Source organism: Poromitra crassiceps (assembly GCF_964638095.1).
Source record: "Poromitra crassiceps genome assembly, chromosome: 23".
Lineage (NCBI taxonomy): Eukaryota > Metazoa > Chordata > Actinopteri > Beryciformes > Melamphaidae > Poromitra > Poromitra crassiceps.
This window is the reverse complement of record NC_139639.1, coordinates 22,232,109-22,248,875: the sequence shown is the minus strand read 5'-3', so window position 1 is coordinate 22,248,875 and position 16,767 is coordinate 22,232,109. Positions and strand designations below refer to the sequence as shown.

At 41.5% G+C, this 16,767-nt stretch overlaps 1 protein-coding gene across 1 annotated transcript in view; it reads right to left on the bottom strand.

Annotated features, from left to right (window-relative positions):
* Nucleotides 1-16,767, bottom strand: part of piezo2b (piezo-type mechanosensitive ion channel component 2b) — a gene marked incomplete at both ends in the record, with an annotated part of 97,204 nt that overhangs the window by 65,370 nt on the left and 15,067 nt on the right. Inside the window, 3 exons of the mRNA XM_083659220.1 lie at nt 1,917-2,079; nt 5,670-5,712; nt 12,584-12,709. Of these exons, the coding sequence (XP_083515346.1) occupies nt 1,917-2,079; nt 5,670-5,712; nt 12,584-12,709 (332 nt within the window). The remainder of the gene's footprint in view (nt 1-1,916; nt 2,080-5,669; nt 5,713-12,583; nt 12,710-16,767) is intronic.

The following is a 16,767-nucleotide window of genomic DNA, read 5'->3' as shown; positions in this document are numbered from 1 at the left end:
GTAGCACCAGCATAACAAAGCCTGTGTATCATCCAGTTTTAACATACACTTGATATCTGTCCCCTGAAGTCTGAAGGCCCAGGTCTTGGCTTTCTTTTCAGTTGGGAGTGTGTTTGAGCATAAATGTGTGATGGTCTGCAAAAACCCTTGACATGGTGAGAATTTGAGATTTTCATTTTTTGATATTTCCATAAATTATAAACTCTCCCCTATTTATAACATTTTGAATGACTGAGTGAGCTCTCTCAGATCAAAAGTTTTTATTATTAGTATTTTAATTGTGTCTAAAAGTAAAACGTGAGAAAAATGGCTTCAAACATTCCACAACGTTGTATTTTCTACAGTGGCATTCCACCCAAACCATAAAAATAAATACTTTGCCTTTTGTTTTATGAAAATAAATTTTCACCATGATGTACTATGTAGATGAAAGTAACCAAATCACTCCAAATCTCAAAATACCTGCAAAACTCATTTTCAACCTTGTTTGACTCATTACCAACAATGTGCAGCAGCGACATGTGAAGGGTTCCTGCAGGCCACCACACAAATGTGGCTTGTTTGGCTGCTTTAGAAATTATTAGAGACTTGACACGTGTCCAGAAGTGGTGCAATGGCCGACTTTTGTAGTACTGTATTTGCTTTGTCGCCACAAGCATGCATCTCTATCACTTTGCTACAGTCTCAGTAAAGTTACAAAAGTTACAGTTACAAAAAACACCAGGAGAGGTGGGTCAACCACTCTGATTTAGATACAGCACATAAGGCATTAGGCAAATAGAGCAGGTGGTGCAGAGCCTCCAACTCAAATGCATCACTGATGTACGTAAGAAACCTGACTACAACACAGGCTCTAGATGATTTCCTGGTGTTTATCAGTAATGGGGGAGCTGTGCCATCTCTGCCAGCGTGAGCGCCACAGTCGAAGCGAAAGTGAATGTGGATTTAATTACCACTGGGCCGTAAAGAGAGGGAAGGATGTGCCAGAGGATGGGGGCTGTTTTCCAAGTCATCAACGCTCTCAGGGAGGGAACGCTCTGCTCAAACTCATACTCTCCTCTGCCCAGTTTACCAAGCATGGGGCGAGAGGGAGAGGGAAACGAATGACTGTGCAAAGCCTGCCATGTGGATCAGGTAAGGAGAGATAGGAGCAGGACAGGAGACGGGAGACATGGAATTAACTTGTCCGCTCCAAAGTGGGCGGTAGGGCGGACAGGTTTTATGGCATCTAAACTATTATTTCCAGGAGGTGTTCTGTTGTAAAATGTAATGTGGCTGGTGAAATAGTGAGAGTGGCAGGTGAATTTTGGCAGCGACACGCCAAAGTAGCTGGTGGACAGAATAGAGTTGCCTGCCTTCATTGGAAGCCTATAGCCTAGTTAGATTACACTACAAATTATAGACTATAGTTTAGTTAAGTGTAGTTTAGCTACCTTTAATGCATTAAGAGCATTTTCAAGAAGCTTTGAAACATTATTTCAAATGAGGACTGATGAAAAACTGTTTCAACAAAATAAGATGAAATTAGATTACAGTATGTTTCCTCAGATGTTTCAGAAAAGAGTTAAATATGCATTACTAATAGAGGTTTATTATGATAAAGACTACTGTCATGCACAAACAATGATGGTAAACAGTTTTGTATGTTTGACCACATCTCTTCTTTTACAAAGAGTAGATAGATATATAGATAGATATATAGATATATATATAGATAGATAGATACGGTATATAGATAGATAGATAGATAGATAGATAGATAGATAGATAGATAGATAGATAGATAGATAGAAAGAAACAGATAGACAGACAGACAGAGAAAGAGAGAGAGAAAGAGTGAGAGAGAGAAAGAGAGATGAGAGAGACAAAAGAAGGGACAAAGGGGCCCCCTGTGTATCTCCACAAATGAAACCCACTTGTTCCTCTGGTTGGAAGTCACTGTTGTACTGGGCCATGTCCTCAGGCGGCCTCTTCTGGACCAGACTGCGACACAGCAACCAGATGGCCAGGCCGGCCATGAACATGCCGATGTCGGGGATGAACACTCGGATGCCGTTTCCCGCATCTGCACCAATCACACTGGAGGGCAAACACAGACGAGACGGACGACAAGCTGAGGAGAGGCACACGACATTTTCCAGATGCCTTCCTGAATACTGTCTGTCAATACTAGGGACCAATCTGATCGACTCAAGATTGTGATCTGGAGCATTTCATTTAGCCGCCGAGGATCATGGCCAAATGATGGAAAATGGGAGTGAGGACAACAAAACAACAACAAAACGGTCCGCGGACCACGACTACCGGTACTAATATAAAACAGTTCTCTCAAAAATACATGTGGCTCAGTTGGTTAAGGCGCATACCATGTCGCTGGGTTTGAATCCAGCCTGGGGCTTTTGTCATCGCATGTCATCCCCCACGCTCGCTCTCCCCCACTCTTTCCTGTGTATCTCTACTATGTCTGTCTAATCAAGGAGAAAAATGGCAAAAAATGGACTTGCAAGATGATTTTTACTGCCATCTGCATGCAGGCAGATTGGACGAGAAGTCCTTTACAGTAAGAGAGTTGTAAAATCACTACAGACTTTCATCAGAACTCTTGCGTCAGAAAACACTACCTGTTCAGATAAAAGCATGGGAATCTGGATTTCTTTCCGCTACTGGACTGGTCTTTTAATACGTGTTGTATGCTTGCTTACAACTTTTATATGGAGTTCCACCCACTTTAATGAAATCAGGCCTGCCTGTTTTAAACGCATTGCCGTTAACAAGTGAGTGAAATTCCATTGAAACAACAAGCTATGAGAGAGTGCAGTGTTGCCGTTTTTCTCTCTTCAACTGAAACTTTGAAAAACATGTTGACTCCCATGAAAATTGTGGGATCTTGTTATAGGCTTAATTTAGTATTCATCATAACAGCAAAGCATACACAATCATCTCTCTCTCACTCTCTCTCTCGTTCAAATACATAAACTAAGTGAAATTGATTGAAATTGATGTCGATTTTTGAAACGTGTGCCAATTTTGATGATGAAAATCTGCTTATGTAAGTAAATCTTTATTCATGTAGTACTTTTCAAACCCATAGTTATGTGACATATAAAGTATTCTGCAGTAATTATGCACCACACAGAATGAATTATACAAAGAATATTTGACTCTGGTCCTGATGTCTGGACCACACAGAGCATCCTTTCATCGAGTGGTCAAAGTATGACATTGTTTGAACTTCGGTGGTTATATTGGTTATATTGGTTATATTGCCATGGGCAAACATAGCTTTTGGAAGATTTGTTATTTGATTAGTCTGTCCACTTTTAATTAAACATAAAAATGTGTTCAAACAGGATTACAGGAAGTTGACAGTCGTGGGAGACAGTTTCCATGACAGCTGCCGCAAAAAGAGGCTTCAAATGATTAAACGTTTGTGTGGCTCAAGGACAAGTTTTACGATGTGTCATGATTGTACGTACGATTAACGCAAATAAAAAAAAAAATCCTTGAAATGGCTAACAGGCTTCAAAAACCTTTAAAATGCACTTTTACCATCCAAACCACTTTCTATTTCAGTTTTACAGCAATCACACGGCATCCTGTGTTTGGCCACAGAAGTGTTTTCTTTATATTTCAAGCCGCTCTCCAAGTGCAATTAAACTGTTTACAATAAACAAAACAATCGTGATTTTGCGGCGCACAGGTTGCACAGAGAAACCCGAACAAATCTTTAGATGGTGATATAAACAACTGGCTATTTCAAAGAGTCACCAGAACACCAGAACCAACCTCACTCTTGATTGGATAAAAAGCCCATAAAAGTGAACAAGTTGAAAACTAATCAGCACAATGGAAAACGCACATTCAGATAAATAGTGGGCTCTTTGGCTCCCGTTGGTGAGTTTGATCTGATCAGGGGGCGTCTGTTTCCATGTGATGCCTGCTTTATTGTTGTGAAGCTCGGTGCATCATATTCTCATAGGGATGGAAGAGATGGAAAGCCTCAGTGCCAGACAGGGTCAAGCAGCCAGTAACAGTTACAACTCGGAGTTTCCCTGCTTATCACATGAGATTATAATAGCATTAGCGGTGGTAGGGTCCGTCTTCACTCACGCTATTCCCCCCACGCTATTCCACCTAGTTCCCCTCCCCCCCGAAGGCGCCCCGACCGACCAGAGGAGGCACTAGCGCAGCGACCAGGACTCATACCCCATCGGCTTCCCACGAACGTCTGAATTGGGAATTGACCCTGGGAATTGAACCCGGGTCTCCGCGGTGATAGGCGCGCGCTTTTACCTCTACACTACCCAGACACCCCGTGCAATATAAATATATTTTATTCTTGTATGTAATCTGCTATTGTGTCTTGTTGGTTATGTGTTGTATTAAGTGATTGCAGCTGTGTGCAGCACTATTGCCCCAAGCCAAATTTCCCCTCAGGGACATTAAAGTGTATCTAATCTAAATATGCAAAGCGCAAAATGTGTTCAGGACCATACAAATATTTGGTCTTCAGTAAGGGTTTGAGGAGGCCGGGCCTGAGCAAACGGAGCGAGTCTCCCCTTGAGAAGATACACAACAGCTGGGAATCGTCCTCATTAGATCCCTGTAGGTCTGACTTTAGATGCATGGATGTTAATGGAACATCCTACAGCCTCTCTTCCATGCAGGCCAGGGAATGGGAGAAAGCATCCGCCTATGTAGCACATGCAAACATACAGTACCTGCACTTACACATACTGTACATGTATAATGTTCCTCATAGCTGCACTTACATACTGTATATATGTTCCTCCACACAAACAGGTAAATGCGCAGGCGGGGGGGGGGGGGGGGGGGGTAAATTGTTTACGGCCAAGCTTCCGCCACTTACAGTATACTATCCACAGAGGGCTTGTGAGTACTGGAAAAAGGACGCGGCTGAGTTTGGACATTCCCGTACTCAGGAAACCGCATTTAATCCGATCACTGTGGGTGGTGAGAAAGATACGGCAGCAAAGGCTTGGAAAAATAGGCCTGTCAACTGATCGTGAGGCGTAATCAGGTTTGGCGTTCATCAAGGAAATCGCAGTGGGACAGGTGTGGCCAGATGCAATGAGTGTTTTTTTTTTATGTTGTTGTGATGTTGCTATATTTAGGACACTTTGTAAACTTGTAAATACACTGGAAGATTCTGCTCTTATAGCATCCAGGTAAGAACCACAGTATGATCTTTTAAAATCTTTATATAGCATTGCAACTTTAAAGACTTTTACAGTTGGTTTTGAACAGAGCAGACACAATGAAGCATTAATGGCATCGTCGTACTGCATGGGTCGTGATATTACTGACCGTGACCTTTACTTTCGTCAGCCCACAGTCACGGGGCTGAGTCCAGAATCATTTCCTGAAGGTCTGGGAAAAGGCTTCATGCTCAGTTCAACAAAGCCCACAGTCACACTTTCTGCAGCGCGATCGTCAGGGAAGATGTCAGAAACAGTTTTTTGTTATCTGCTATAGAGTCCTATGCATCCATATTAGTTTTCTGGCTCTCATCAAGCTAAAGCCTAAAAAGTCTAATGAGTGTGTTGTCAAAATATCTTGTAATATCATTATCCGTTTTACATGTTAGTGTGCTCAACACTTATGTTGCGTAGTGATGAGAAAGAGACGGAATATCTTCAATGTCTTACCTCTCAAAGCCAATTTGCCTTATTGATTTCTCCCACATGGAACCTGGACAAAAACACAGGAAGATATTGAAAATGAATATATTGGTGGGTAAAGAAATCTATCATAACCCACTGGCATAACAATTATTAACATCAATAGTCACTTCATTTGAATAAGGTTGAATACTGTACAGGTGGTTAATGACCACAACTTTGATATAAGTTAGGGCTGTGCAAAGAAAAACGATACAGAAATATATCGTGATATCCCCCCCATGTAATACTTTATTGATATTTCAGAAGAATATTGAATATTTTGAATCAAATAGTTTTTACTCTATTTGTCCACTTATCAGTTATCAATATAATGTGATGTACTGTTACTGTACATATTATTACAGTACCTGGGTGGTACACTGTCACAGCAAGTTGTATCTTCAGATCTATTTGAAAATTTTCAGTAAATTATGTAGAGTATACTTGCAATATATCACAATATGTATCGTATCGCAATGTATCGTGATATGTATCATATTGTGAGGTCCCACAATACGATACATATCATGTAAATATTGGCTGAGTATTAGCAAGAGGAGTTCATTTCTAAAACAATACTGTCAATACATGTATTGGAACATATATACTGTATAACATTTATAGTGTAGATAAAGTAAAGAAGTGTTGACAGTAAATTAAAAGCTTCGCTGATGAAGACTGCGATGCACAGTTGGTTTCACTACTGTTGACAAAATGTACCATTGTAAGTCTCTGTGGACAAAAGCGTCTGCTAAATGATGTAATGTAACGTAGAGAGAATATTTATAGAGAAGCCAGATCCAGTCTGTAAATGCTTTATTACTTTTTTTTTGGCATGGCAAGGACTTAGGTCATCTTAAAAAAAAACATAACTTGTTTTAAAAGTGTGTGTGTGTGGGGGGGTTGTATTTCACATTAGAAAAAAACTTTTGGTGAGCACTGCAGCAGTGTTGGGATACCCTAAATACACGATAAAGGGGAAAAAAATCACATGATCTTTGTCCCCCTCCCCCTTGAACTAGTTGAAGTGTTCCTGAACGTCACTCGAGAGCTCAAAGCGACGTTTCCAGGTATTCAGCTCACACATTGAAGGAATTGCCAAAGGCTGATTGGCCTTTGTTTGTTCCATTGCCAAGAGAAACACATAACATCTGTTTGCTTCTTGAGGATCATCGACATGGCATTGTGTTTTGACCGTTTATTAGGTGGCTAATTATGTGCTGAGCGACTATAGTGCTGGAGGTTCTGGTCTGAAGAGCACAGTGAGGAGCGTGAAGATGTGGAGACACACTCCACTGACAGCGCTCAACTCAACACAGACCGCAGACAAAAAAGTGTTTCATCAGGACGGCTTTATCTGCTGTACCGACATGTGGACAAACTCAAACAATTTGCAGATTGTAAATTGTAAAAACAAAACCCTTTCTACACCCATTCTTGTCAAAACAGACTTCTATTCGAAAATGTTATACATCAATTTTGCTGAAGTTCCTCATGCAATATCTCTAAGGATTCAGTCTGTAAAAATTATATATTTTTTTCAACCATGGATTTACACACACACATTTTTACAGCAGTAAATATCGTGTCAAAATATTATTTTAATATAATCTTCTTAGTTAATAGATGACACACCCTGAATTTACAATAAGAAATTAGTCACAGGAACGGGGTGGGTGAAAGGAGTTAGGGATTCTCAGAACAAACCCTCTGTGTTACAGTATTAGTCATCAGTGGCACAAGAACGGCCTGGCTATAGAGTAGAGGAGTATAATAGTTCAAATTAGTGTTGAACAATGGAAATGTGAAGAGAAATTCTGATCCTAATGTAACAAAACATCTGTGATGGAGGAAACACACGTGATCACACCACCCACTTAACATTCCTCCAACATCCAAGCCAGGTTTCTATATAGGCGTTCACCTTCATTAGCACATGGGACAGTTATTATGAAATTATGAAAATTATGAAAAAATAATAATATCAAGTATGCCTAATTTAGTACACATTAAGTGGTTCACAGAGAGATTTTGTATGGACCCAAATCTGAAAATATTGTTATTGTTAGATATGATTTTGTCCAGAATTTCATGACTATCTGTAGAGAGATAGCAGTTATTGATATTTACAGGACAGCCCATATTTCTTATCAATAGAGTGATTATAGGACAGCCCATTTCTAATCAATAGAGTGATCAGTGAAGCTATGACCAAAACAGCCATTCTTCTACATTCTCTAATTGTGGTAACTTCTTGTAAATGAAATGATGGTGAAGTCTAATGATTCATCAATTTCCTGGGGACCCCCTGAAACCCCCCCAAGGACCCCTAGTGGTCCCCAGACCCCACGTTGAGAACCTCTGCTATAAGTGAGCAGCATCTCCACATACATTTCAGCTCCAAAAGCTAAAAAGCCTTATTCTCAAGCCAAACCAGCAGAAGACAAAGCAGTATTATTATCACAGTACAGTATATTTCAACGTGATATCTTCACTAGACGTTTCTGTTGGATCTCTGGTCAAATTAGCTACCTTACTCTATTGTTTATGTCAATTACAGGCCCGTAGCTCAAGAGGGCAGAAGGAAGTGCTACTAGGAAAAGATAAGGTGTATCAATGTTGTTACAACTGCTTCTAGTCGCTGATATAGAGCTCATAGCTTACTTAATGCCCCTTTAAGTCTTCAAATAGAACCCCTTGAACTCAAAATGTCAGCGCAATCAAAACACAGCTATTTCTGGAATGCCCAAGTCCAAACATCTGCAACACCTAACTTCACCCAGCCCAAACTGAACCTACAGGTGCAGCAGGAGACACACATCCTGCTGCTCATGCGATCATGCACTTGGAATGCCAGAGGTGAAGTCAGGCCAGTCTCATCCATAAGGACCTGTGTAGAGCCCGAGTACAGCGAGGAAGGTGTTACTTGGACAGAAGCTGTGTTCGTTGAGGCGAGGACATCTTCTGTTCCAGCCAGGAACCAAAAATACCTGTCATCAGACTTAATGTGAGCATCATAAAACACCCTTTGCACTGGGCTGTTAAGCTCTCCGCAGCACTCCTCGAGCTCTCTCTCTTCTGGCTCGGGGGCCTGTTGCCAGCTGCTGTCTTCCACGGAGATTGATGATTTGCAGCATCAACGTTTTCAGCACGTCATAACTGTTATCTGACAATTTGTACGCCCAGGGAGAATTCAGTGAATTCAGTGTCGCATTTGGAGAACAGTGGAGAGGATGTGCGTGAGTGGGTGGCAATACGGAGGGAGAGGTAAAGGTCACTGCAAAGGACTGACTTCTAAAGGGTTTTCTCACAACTGCCAAGGACAGCCACAAAATTGCTATTCGCCAGGCCGTTTAACTGCTTATGAGCTGGTGAGATGTCCATCGCCATGAGAGATGGGTCAAATCGCATGTGCAATTCCTTGAAGTTTTTATGGTTTGTTTTAACCTGCTTAGTCGCCAGATGGGTGGGGGGTTGCCACGCGAGACAATGAATGGCAAAAAGTTTAGACAATCACAGGAAAGTGATGAAATGAAAATGTTTCAAAAAAAAAATCTTGAAATGTTCTGTTGTAATGAGATCCACCCATCCACCGTGGAAATTATTACAAAACGCTTATTAGTTGCAAGCCGAGCCACATTGAGTCAGCACAGAGGAATGACAGATGAGTCCAAAGGAAAGCTAGGCCCGGCTCATCTGGTGACCAGTCACTGACCTGCTGCGGGGGCTGGAGATGTTAGCCGTCTGGAAGGGTTTTCCCATTCATACTCAACTCACTTTACGGCTCTAATGGCTTATTTGGCTCCAGCGGGTAGAGACACGGAGGAAATGATAGAAAGTTATCTGAGGAGGAGGATCACCGCCTCGGCGCAAAGGAGGACTTCTTGTTTATATGCGGTTGCCAAAAGGGAAAGGGTGTCGAGGGGCTAAATGTCAGATAATGGCAACCTGAGATAAGGCGTTTATTCGTGGAGCAGCGGCAGCAAATCAAGGGGACAAAGAATAATGTTGGGCTTCCTGTTTCATATGTGAAATAAAAATAACTCCAAATAGGATGACATTAGGAAGGGGAAATCCTAACAATATTTACACAGGTCTTCACAGTGGCTTACTGCACAGTACACCTAAGATGTTTTCACATGTTTCTTTATGGAAGCGGTTCTCAAAGTGGGGTCCTTCGAGGGGGTCGCCAGCAAAAAGGGGAATAAGTTATTCTCACTATAATACCATCCATAAGTAACACAATGACAGAAAGTATGACTATTTTTGGTCATGGTTTCCATACACTTTCTGTAATAAAATATATAAAAGCCAACATCTTATCAGATGGGGGGTCTGGGACAAAATCTGATCAATGGGGGGGGGGGTCCGTTTAGGTGTCTTTGATGTGAAAAAGTTTGAGAACCACCACTCAGTGGTGGTTCTCAAACTTTTGGTGACCACTGCTTTATAGTATTGTACTTTATTATCCAAACTTGCAACATTACTGTAGTGCTTTACAAATGTGGTTGTCAGTTCTTTTACGCTACGGACAATTACTTTGTCTCTATGTTCACTTTAGCTCAATATGAAACCTTTCTTCATGGCTGATGTTATATTTCTTCACAATGTGCCTCATTAATTGTCTAATGACAGCCAGGATGTAGTCGTAAAACAATCCTGAGCAGTCCTGGGGCTCAAACAGGGATTTCACTGTTAAATGTTGCAGATAATTACTAAGGATATTATTCATAAATGCCACTCCAATGGAGCTTTATGATAAAGTCTGACATAAGGAATAAAATGATAGAGGATGGTACTTCTAGAAAACTAGGCATCTGGCGCGCTAGGCGCGCTCGATTCCTAGGCTCGCCCGCTACGCTTATTTTTAGCTAAATAAAGCATCAACCAAACACAAAAAATATTAATATAGAGAAATTAAAACAAATACACTATAAAAATAAAATAAAATAAAATAAAATAAAATAAAATAAAATAAAATAAAATAAAATAAAATAAAATAAAATAAAATAAAATAAAATAAAATAAAATAAAATAAAATAAAATAAAATAAAATAAAATAAAATATTCTAATCGATCAGTGTTCCCTCCAACCTGCTAATTGCATGGATCATATTCCGTAAATACACCACAGTTTGATACATCAAAAGCTGCGGCCCTTGAGCGTTCAGTAATAAAGATTTCCTTGAGCGACTATTTAGTCTGCCGACTGTGCGTTTTTGCCTGAGGCGATACGGTCCGTTCTGCCTTTTGAGTCCTGTTGGCTGTGCTTGGATGGTGGAAAATGAGTTCTACCTCCATTAGAAAATACAAGTCATTAGAACACACAAGGTCAGGGTCTGTCCCGTCTAGACACACTCACATTTTACAGTTTGATACCGAGTTTCATGAGAAGCTCAAGGCCAGCTATTAACACCTTCCCAACACTCAGTCAGTAGCTTGCAGTGTTTTCTTAACAGACTTTTTTCTAGGTAGCATATGGCACAAGGAAGCTAAATAAATCCAGGAATGTGTTATATTCATAAATCTACACTATGTGACAAAATGCAATAAGAGTGAAGATATTTCTGTTGTTGTTTTTTATTATTATTAGAGGGCATAGTTTACCTCAATGTCTTCGCTTAGTTTTTTGGGATGGAATCTTTCCCTCGGGCTGTGAAAAAACGACACCTTCCCGGTGACACACAACCCTGTGACTCCCCTTCACTACCTCGGGTCAGAGTTTCAGCACAAAATGACCTACATGATGGATGGCACACACAGCCTGCCGTCAACATGTGGGTGATTAGCCCAAACAAGTAGAGATCTCACTGTTTTGATCTCATATGAACGCTGCGAGCATGCAGGGGAAAACATTGTGGTAAATAGAAAATAAAAAGTCTTTGAGCTACACAGGAGCTCAAACAGTACAGTATGTAGCCCCAAAAAAAATGACTTTCTATTGATACTAACACTGCCAGGGTTCATGTTTGATCCCCATTGAGACCACCCATACTGAAACTGTATGCACTCATTGTAAGCTACTGTGAAAAAGTGTCAAGTGTCATATGATAATTGAAACAAGAAGAGAAAAATACTTTTAACAGCGGCATACTTGTACGCTCTCAAGACGTACAAGCTCGCCTTTACAGTCAAAAGGTTTGCAGACTGCAGTAACAACCAACCAACCAACCACCAACAACCAACCAACCAACCAACCAACCAACCAAATCAATCAACTGCATCTGCAATCAACTGCAACTGCAATCAACTTTCCTTACTTTCCGTTTTTGTCATTCATGGATCCTTTCTGGGACCAGGAATTGATTTATTTATTCATTTATTCGAATTTCCCCCTGTTTTCATAATCTGCCAATTCCCTTGCGTTGCAGTTATGCAGTGCAAACACTAAAATATTGATTTAACATATTTTTGTCTTATAGAAATGACACATGATGATGATGATGATGACATATAGGCTACAGGCAATTCCACAGGACGTATGCCCAAGCAAACATCCTGTAAGTTTAATAATGTGTACAGATGGAGTGAAGACATCTCTGTTCAGATCATATTATACTCCATCTATACGAGGCATGCTTAGCAATAAGTTCATGCAAAGCTGTCTATTACCATAGTAAATTTCATGTTTTTTTACGTGTAAAGTGGAAGGAGGGGAGCACTTCAAGTGTGGTCATCCTCGGGTACCGCACTGTGTTAATCCGGGCCTGACTGTATGTAACTTTATTTTTTATAAAGATATGAGAGGGGTGCCCTTTTTTCCACTTGAGCACCTGCCCTTTTCCCCCCCCAAAATGTCTGTGCACGCCACTGGAATAAGTGCTGTGATTTCTATATTTACAGCATGGCCAAACCACACTATCATTACAGCCTTGACCAGAAGGCAACAGTGGACTCACAGTTGAAGCCGGAGTGGATGGAGTTGCCGGCCAGCAGGCTGTTGACGGTGATCTGATAGATGATGTGGAGCAGCAGGAAGGTCATGCTGGTGAAACACAGCGACTGGAGCAGACGCCCTGTGTGGCCTGCATGGGGAGGAGGAGGACAACAAGCTGAGTTCACAACGTAAAGGAAGGCTAACACCGCTCACTTTAACTGTCTCCATATGCTATTCCATTTGTGTGCTAAAGAAACTAGAGACCATCTTGCAATGGGATCATACCAGCCGCAATGCCCGCGACTTAAAACAAATGTGGGCCAGGGGCGTAAACTGGGGGGAGGATGTGGGGGTACCGGCCCCCTTGCTCAGATGACGCCTATTTTCAAAGGTGGTCTTCATTTTTATTTCAACTACACAGCTGTGTATTGTGTCCACAATATCTGTCCACAGACAGACAGAAATACATACATACAGACAGACAGACAGACAGACAGACAGACAGACAGACAGACAGACAGACAGACACCTGGCAAAGTACTCAAAACCACTTCTGTGGTAGGTCCCGGTACAACAGGTGTCTCCAGACACACAAACACAGTTTTGTTCCCTCTTAAAAGTGCTGCCACTTTAAAGGCATTTTGAATGAGAACACCACTCAATTTAAGAATTCCTATATGTTATTCCTAAAATAGATCAATCAATTTTTGTGAAGATGGACAACTATCTCCCAAAGGCAAAACAAGAGTACAAAGACTCATCAGGTATAAAGCCCAGAGTGCAGAGCTCTGACAATGGCAATAGTCCAGTCTGCTATGATATGCATATTTCATAAGTTGGATTGTATCTGCACCTACATTTTATGGGTTCTTCCTTGACCCATGCTACAGCCTTCGATGAAGTTTCATGAAAATCGAAGTTTCATCGAAAATCGTAATCCTGCTAAAGGACAGACAAACAAACTAATGAAAACATAACCTCCTTGTAATGACTTGGGAAAGATGGTGACGCTGATCGGGAGAGCACCCAAGGGGGATTTTGGGGGGATCAGGGTACATGTATATTGTGGTTCAGAACTGGCTACACTGCTTTCGAGCAAAGCTTATTTAGGTTGAAACCTCAAATAAACATTCTGGCGGTCCACAAAGCAGCAGCTGCAGACTTTACACCTGATTACGCCACAAGTTTGATTATCTGGTTTCATGGCTTTGGGAGAGTCGCTCATATTCACAAACAATAACTTGACTGTCCGAGACTACAGGAATAACATAGGGGTTCTGAATTGGGGCGGTGGCTTCCTGCAATGTGAGTAAAGAATGCAACCATCCTCATAAGCCGTGGATCTATCTGATCCTGGATGGGAAGGATGAGGGCAGATTGAAGACCTAGCACAGCTGTTCAACACATGGCCATTTTATAGCGCACCTACAGGTATTTGGGATAATTTCAGGAGTTGTTATGGTGATGATTCTCTACCGTAGGCTTTCTCAGACCTCCTCTTGGGGCGGAAATGAACATTTTCATCCTCAGGGGAAGGAAAATGTGTTTGATAACAGAATGACAGTGACTCCCTCAGTTATCCACAATCATGCTTTTCCTAAAAATAAAAAATAAAAGAATTCATTCCATTCCATTACTAGCATGGCTTGGTCCAATGGTTCTTCACAGGGGAACATCACCAGCAGGCCAGCTCTCTCTCTGTGCAGCCTCGTTAAATTTAATGCATCCTTGTGGGGAACACTTAGCAGTTTTACTATAGTAAGGCAACATATCCTGGGCTGGCTAAGGTGAGGTGCTACTGCCGAGCAGCAGGCCACCGTGGGCTAACCTTATCAAATGTGCCCAACAACAGCCCATGGCAGGCTTATTAAATGTTGAAGTGAAAACAATTTGTGCTAATTTCCCATTGCAATTCCCTCAGCATTCACAAAGAGGGAGAAGAATGCTTGTAAATAAACGCTATGAGGACTGTTAGCGAGCTTCTGGGCCTAAATTGGTCATCAGGATCTGGACAATGCGACTGCTTTGGCTCTGTCCCTTTCTTTCCAATATGTAACCGATTTTTGTTGTCCGACTGCCATCTATCTTGGTTGCATGACGCTCATCCTGAATTAGCATTATGCTTCTCTTTGGTATTCAGTCTCAAAATGCCATCCCTAGAGTACTTTTAAATGCTGTCAAAATAAAGGCCATTGTTCAGTTTGAATTTAACAGTCACTGTTTTGTCCCTAATCAATCAGAGTCTGAGTCTTATCCATTCAACACTATAAAGTCCTGCTTTAGCCATGTGGTGTTGCCAGACCATCGTTTCTGGAAGGACCAATGAAACGTTTTTGAACACCAATGCAATAATCTGGCCTGTCAGAGGAAACCAAAACCAATGCCAGAACCTACAAATTAAAAGAACAGGAAACCATTTGGCAATAGGGAGAAAAAGTGTCTTAGACCATTTCAAATGGTTGGATAATAGAAAAAAAAACTGAACACAAACTGAGCCAAAGTAGGTGATATGTGAAAACCACCAGATCCCATCTGTTAGGTCTGCAAACTAATACATAAACCTAATAAACAAGCCATAGCATAAAATATTTATACAACTTTCATATATACTGAAAGACTCCCTGAGGATGTAGTCACGCCAGTACCCATTCAACAAGGCATACAGCATCTACAGGCTCTTAAATTGTCTATTACCCATATCAGATTGGAGAAACAGTTTATATTTTGTTAATGTCCATTGAGAGTTTAAAGTCCCTGGAAACCAAAATCCACAAAAACGTTCTAACTATGTTATTTAGGGTCTTATGTTAGTAATTTTGTGCCTCCGAAATTATTATACATTACTTTCAACCCAAAGCCTTAAAATCGCCACTTTTCTACAAGATTCTACAAAGTACTTCCTCATTGAAGACAGCAGTGCGCGAGGTGCTAAAACGCAGGAGCTTATGACGTCATAAGCTCTATATAACCTTTGTACACGCGCGCAATCCGCACCCACCCTCCCTTTGTCCGTTCTTTGCCCCCAGTGACAGCGCTCCCTCGCTGTCCGTCTCCCTCCCACTCTGTGTGCCGTCTGCCAAGCGCTATGCTTCTCTCTCTCTCTCTCTCTCTCTCTCTCTCTCTCTCTCTCTCTCTCGGGACTAGTGAGACAGAGAGCGAGAGACACACAGGCTGGTGGCTCTCACACACACACACACACACACACACACACACACACACACACACACTCGCGAGTGCTGTGTAACTCGATCTCTTTCTCCGTTTCCCTCCCCCCTCTGTCTCGCGCTCTCTCTCTCGGAAAACCTGCTGCAGATGGGACACGCCCACACAGTCCGCGGGAGAAATACACTCTAAAAAATAATGATTTTGTCATGAGTTTTGCCAGACTGTCAAACCTAAATTTATATACTTTGCGACGTTCATCGTTCAAATTTGGCTGGTGGCTTATTAACATAGGGTCCTGTGATGTGATGAACTCAAAATGCTAAATAATAAAGAAATATTTCTGGTTTCCAGGGACTTTAATGCCTTGGGGATGTCGAGACGGTACATAGCAAACAACAACAGGTTGCATGCAATCTTCTACTGACGTATCCTTGGGCTTATTGCATTGATGTGGCTTTTAAAAGAAAATTACACCTAATGAATTATTCATCTTTAACATCTGGTTTGAATTAACAATACCAATTTAAATGCTGCATGTCCTTCAAGATTCAACAGGCAAAATGAAATGGACCATCAAAACAAAGCACTGAATTGAGCTCAATCCCTTTTCTAATTCCCACTAGTACAATTCAAAAAATGCACTGTGTGTCTCTGCTGTGCATGATTAGATGTAGAATGTGTGTGTGTGTGTGTGTGTGTGTGTGTGTGTGTGTGTGTGTGTGTGTGTGTGTGTGTGTGTGTGTGTGTGTGTGTGTGTGTGTGTGTGTGTGTGTGTGTGTGTGTGTGTGTGTGTGTGTGTCTGTGTGTGTCTGTGTGTGTGTCTGTGTGAGTGACTGAGTTCGGCCACAGGCACAGTTATGCCATTTTACGTGCGATCGTGCTGAATCTTTCTGGAAGCGTAAAGAGCACCCCTGCGGGTGACCTAATGGAGGCGGATTTTTTTAAATAGATAACTAGGGCCGACTAAATGGGCAAAAATTGCTCATTAAATGCCTCAACACAGGTTCAGCACCATGGAGAGCTCAAGAGTGGAGCAGCAAA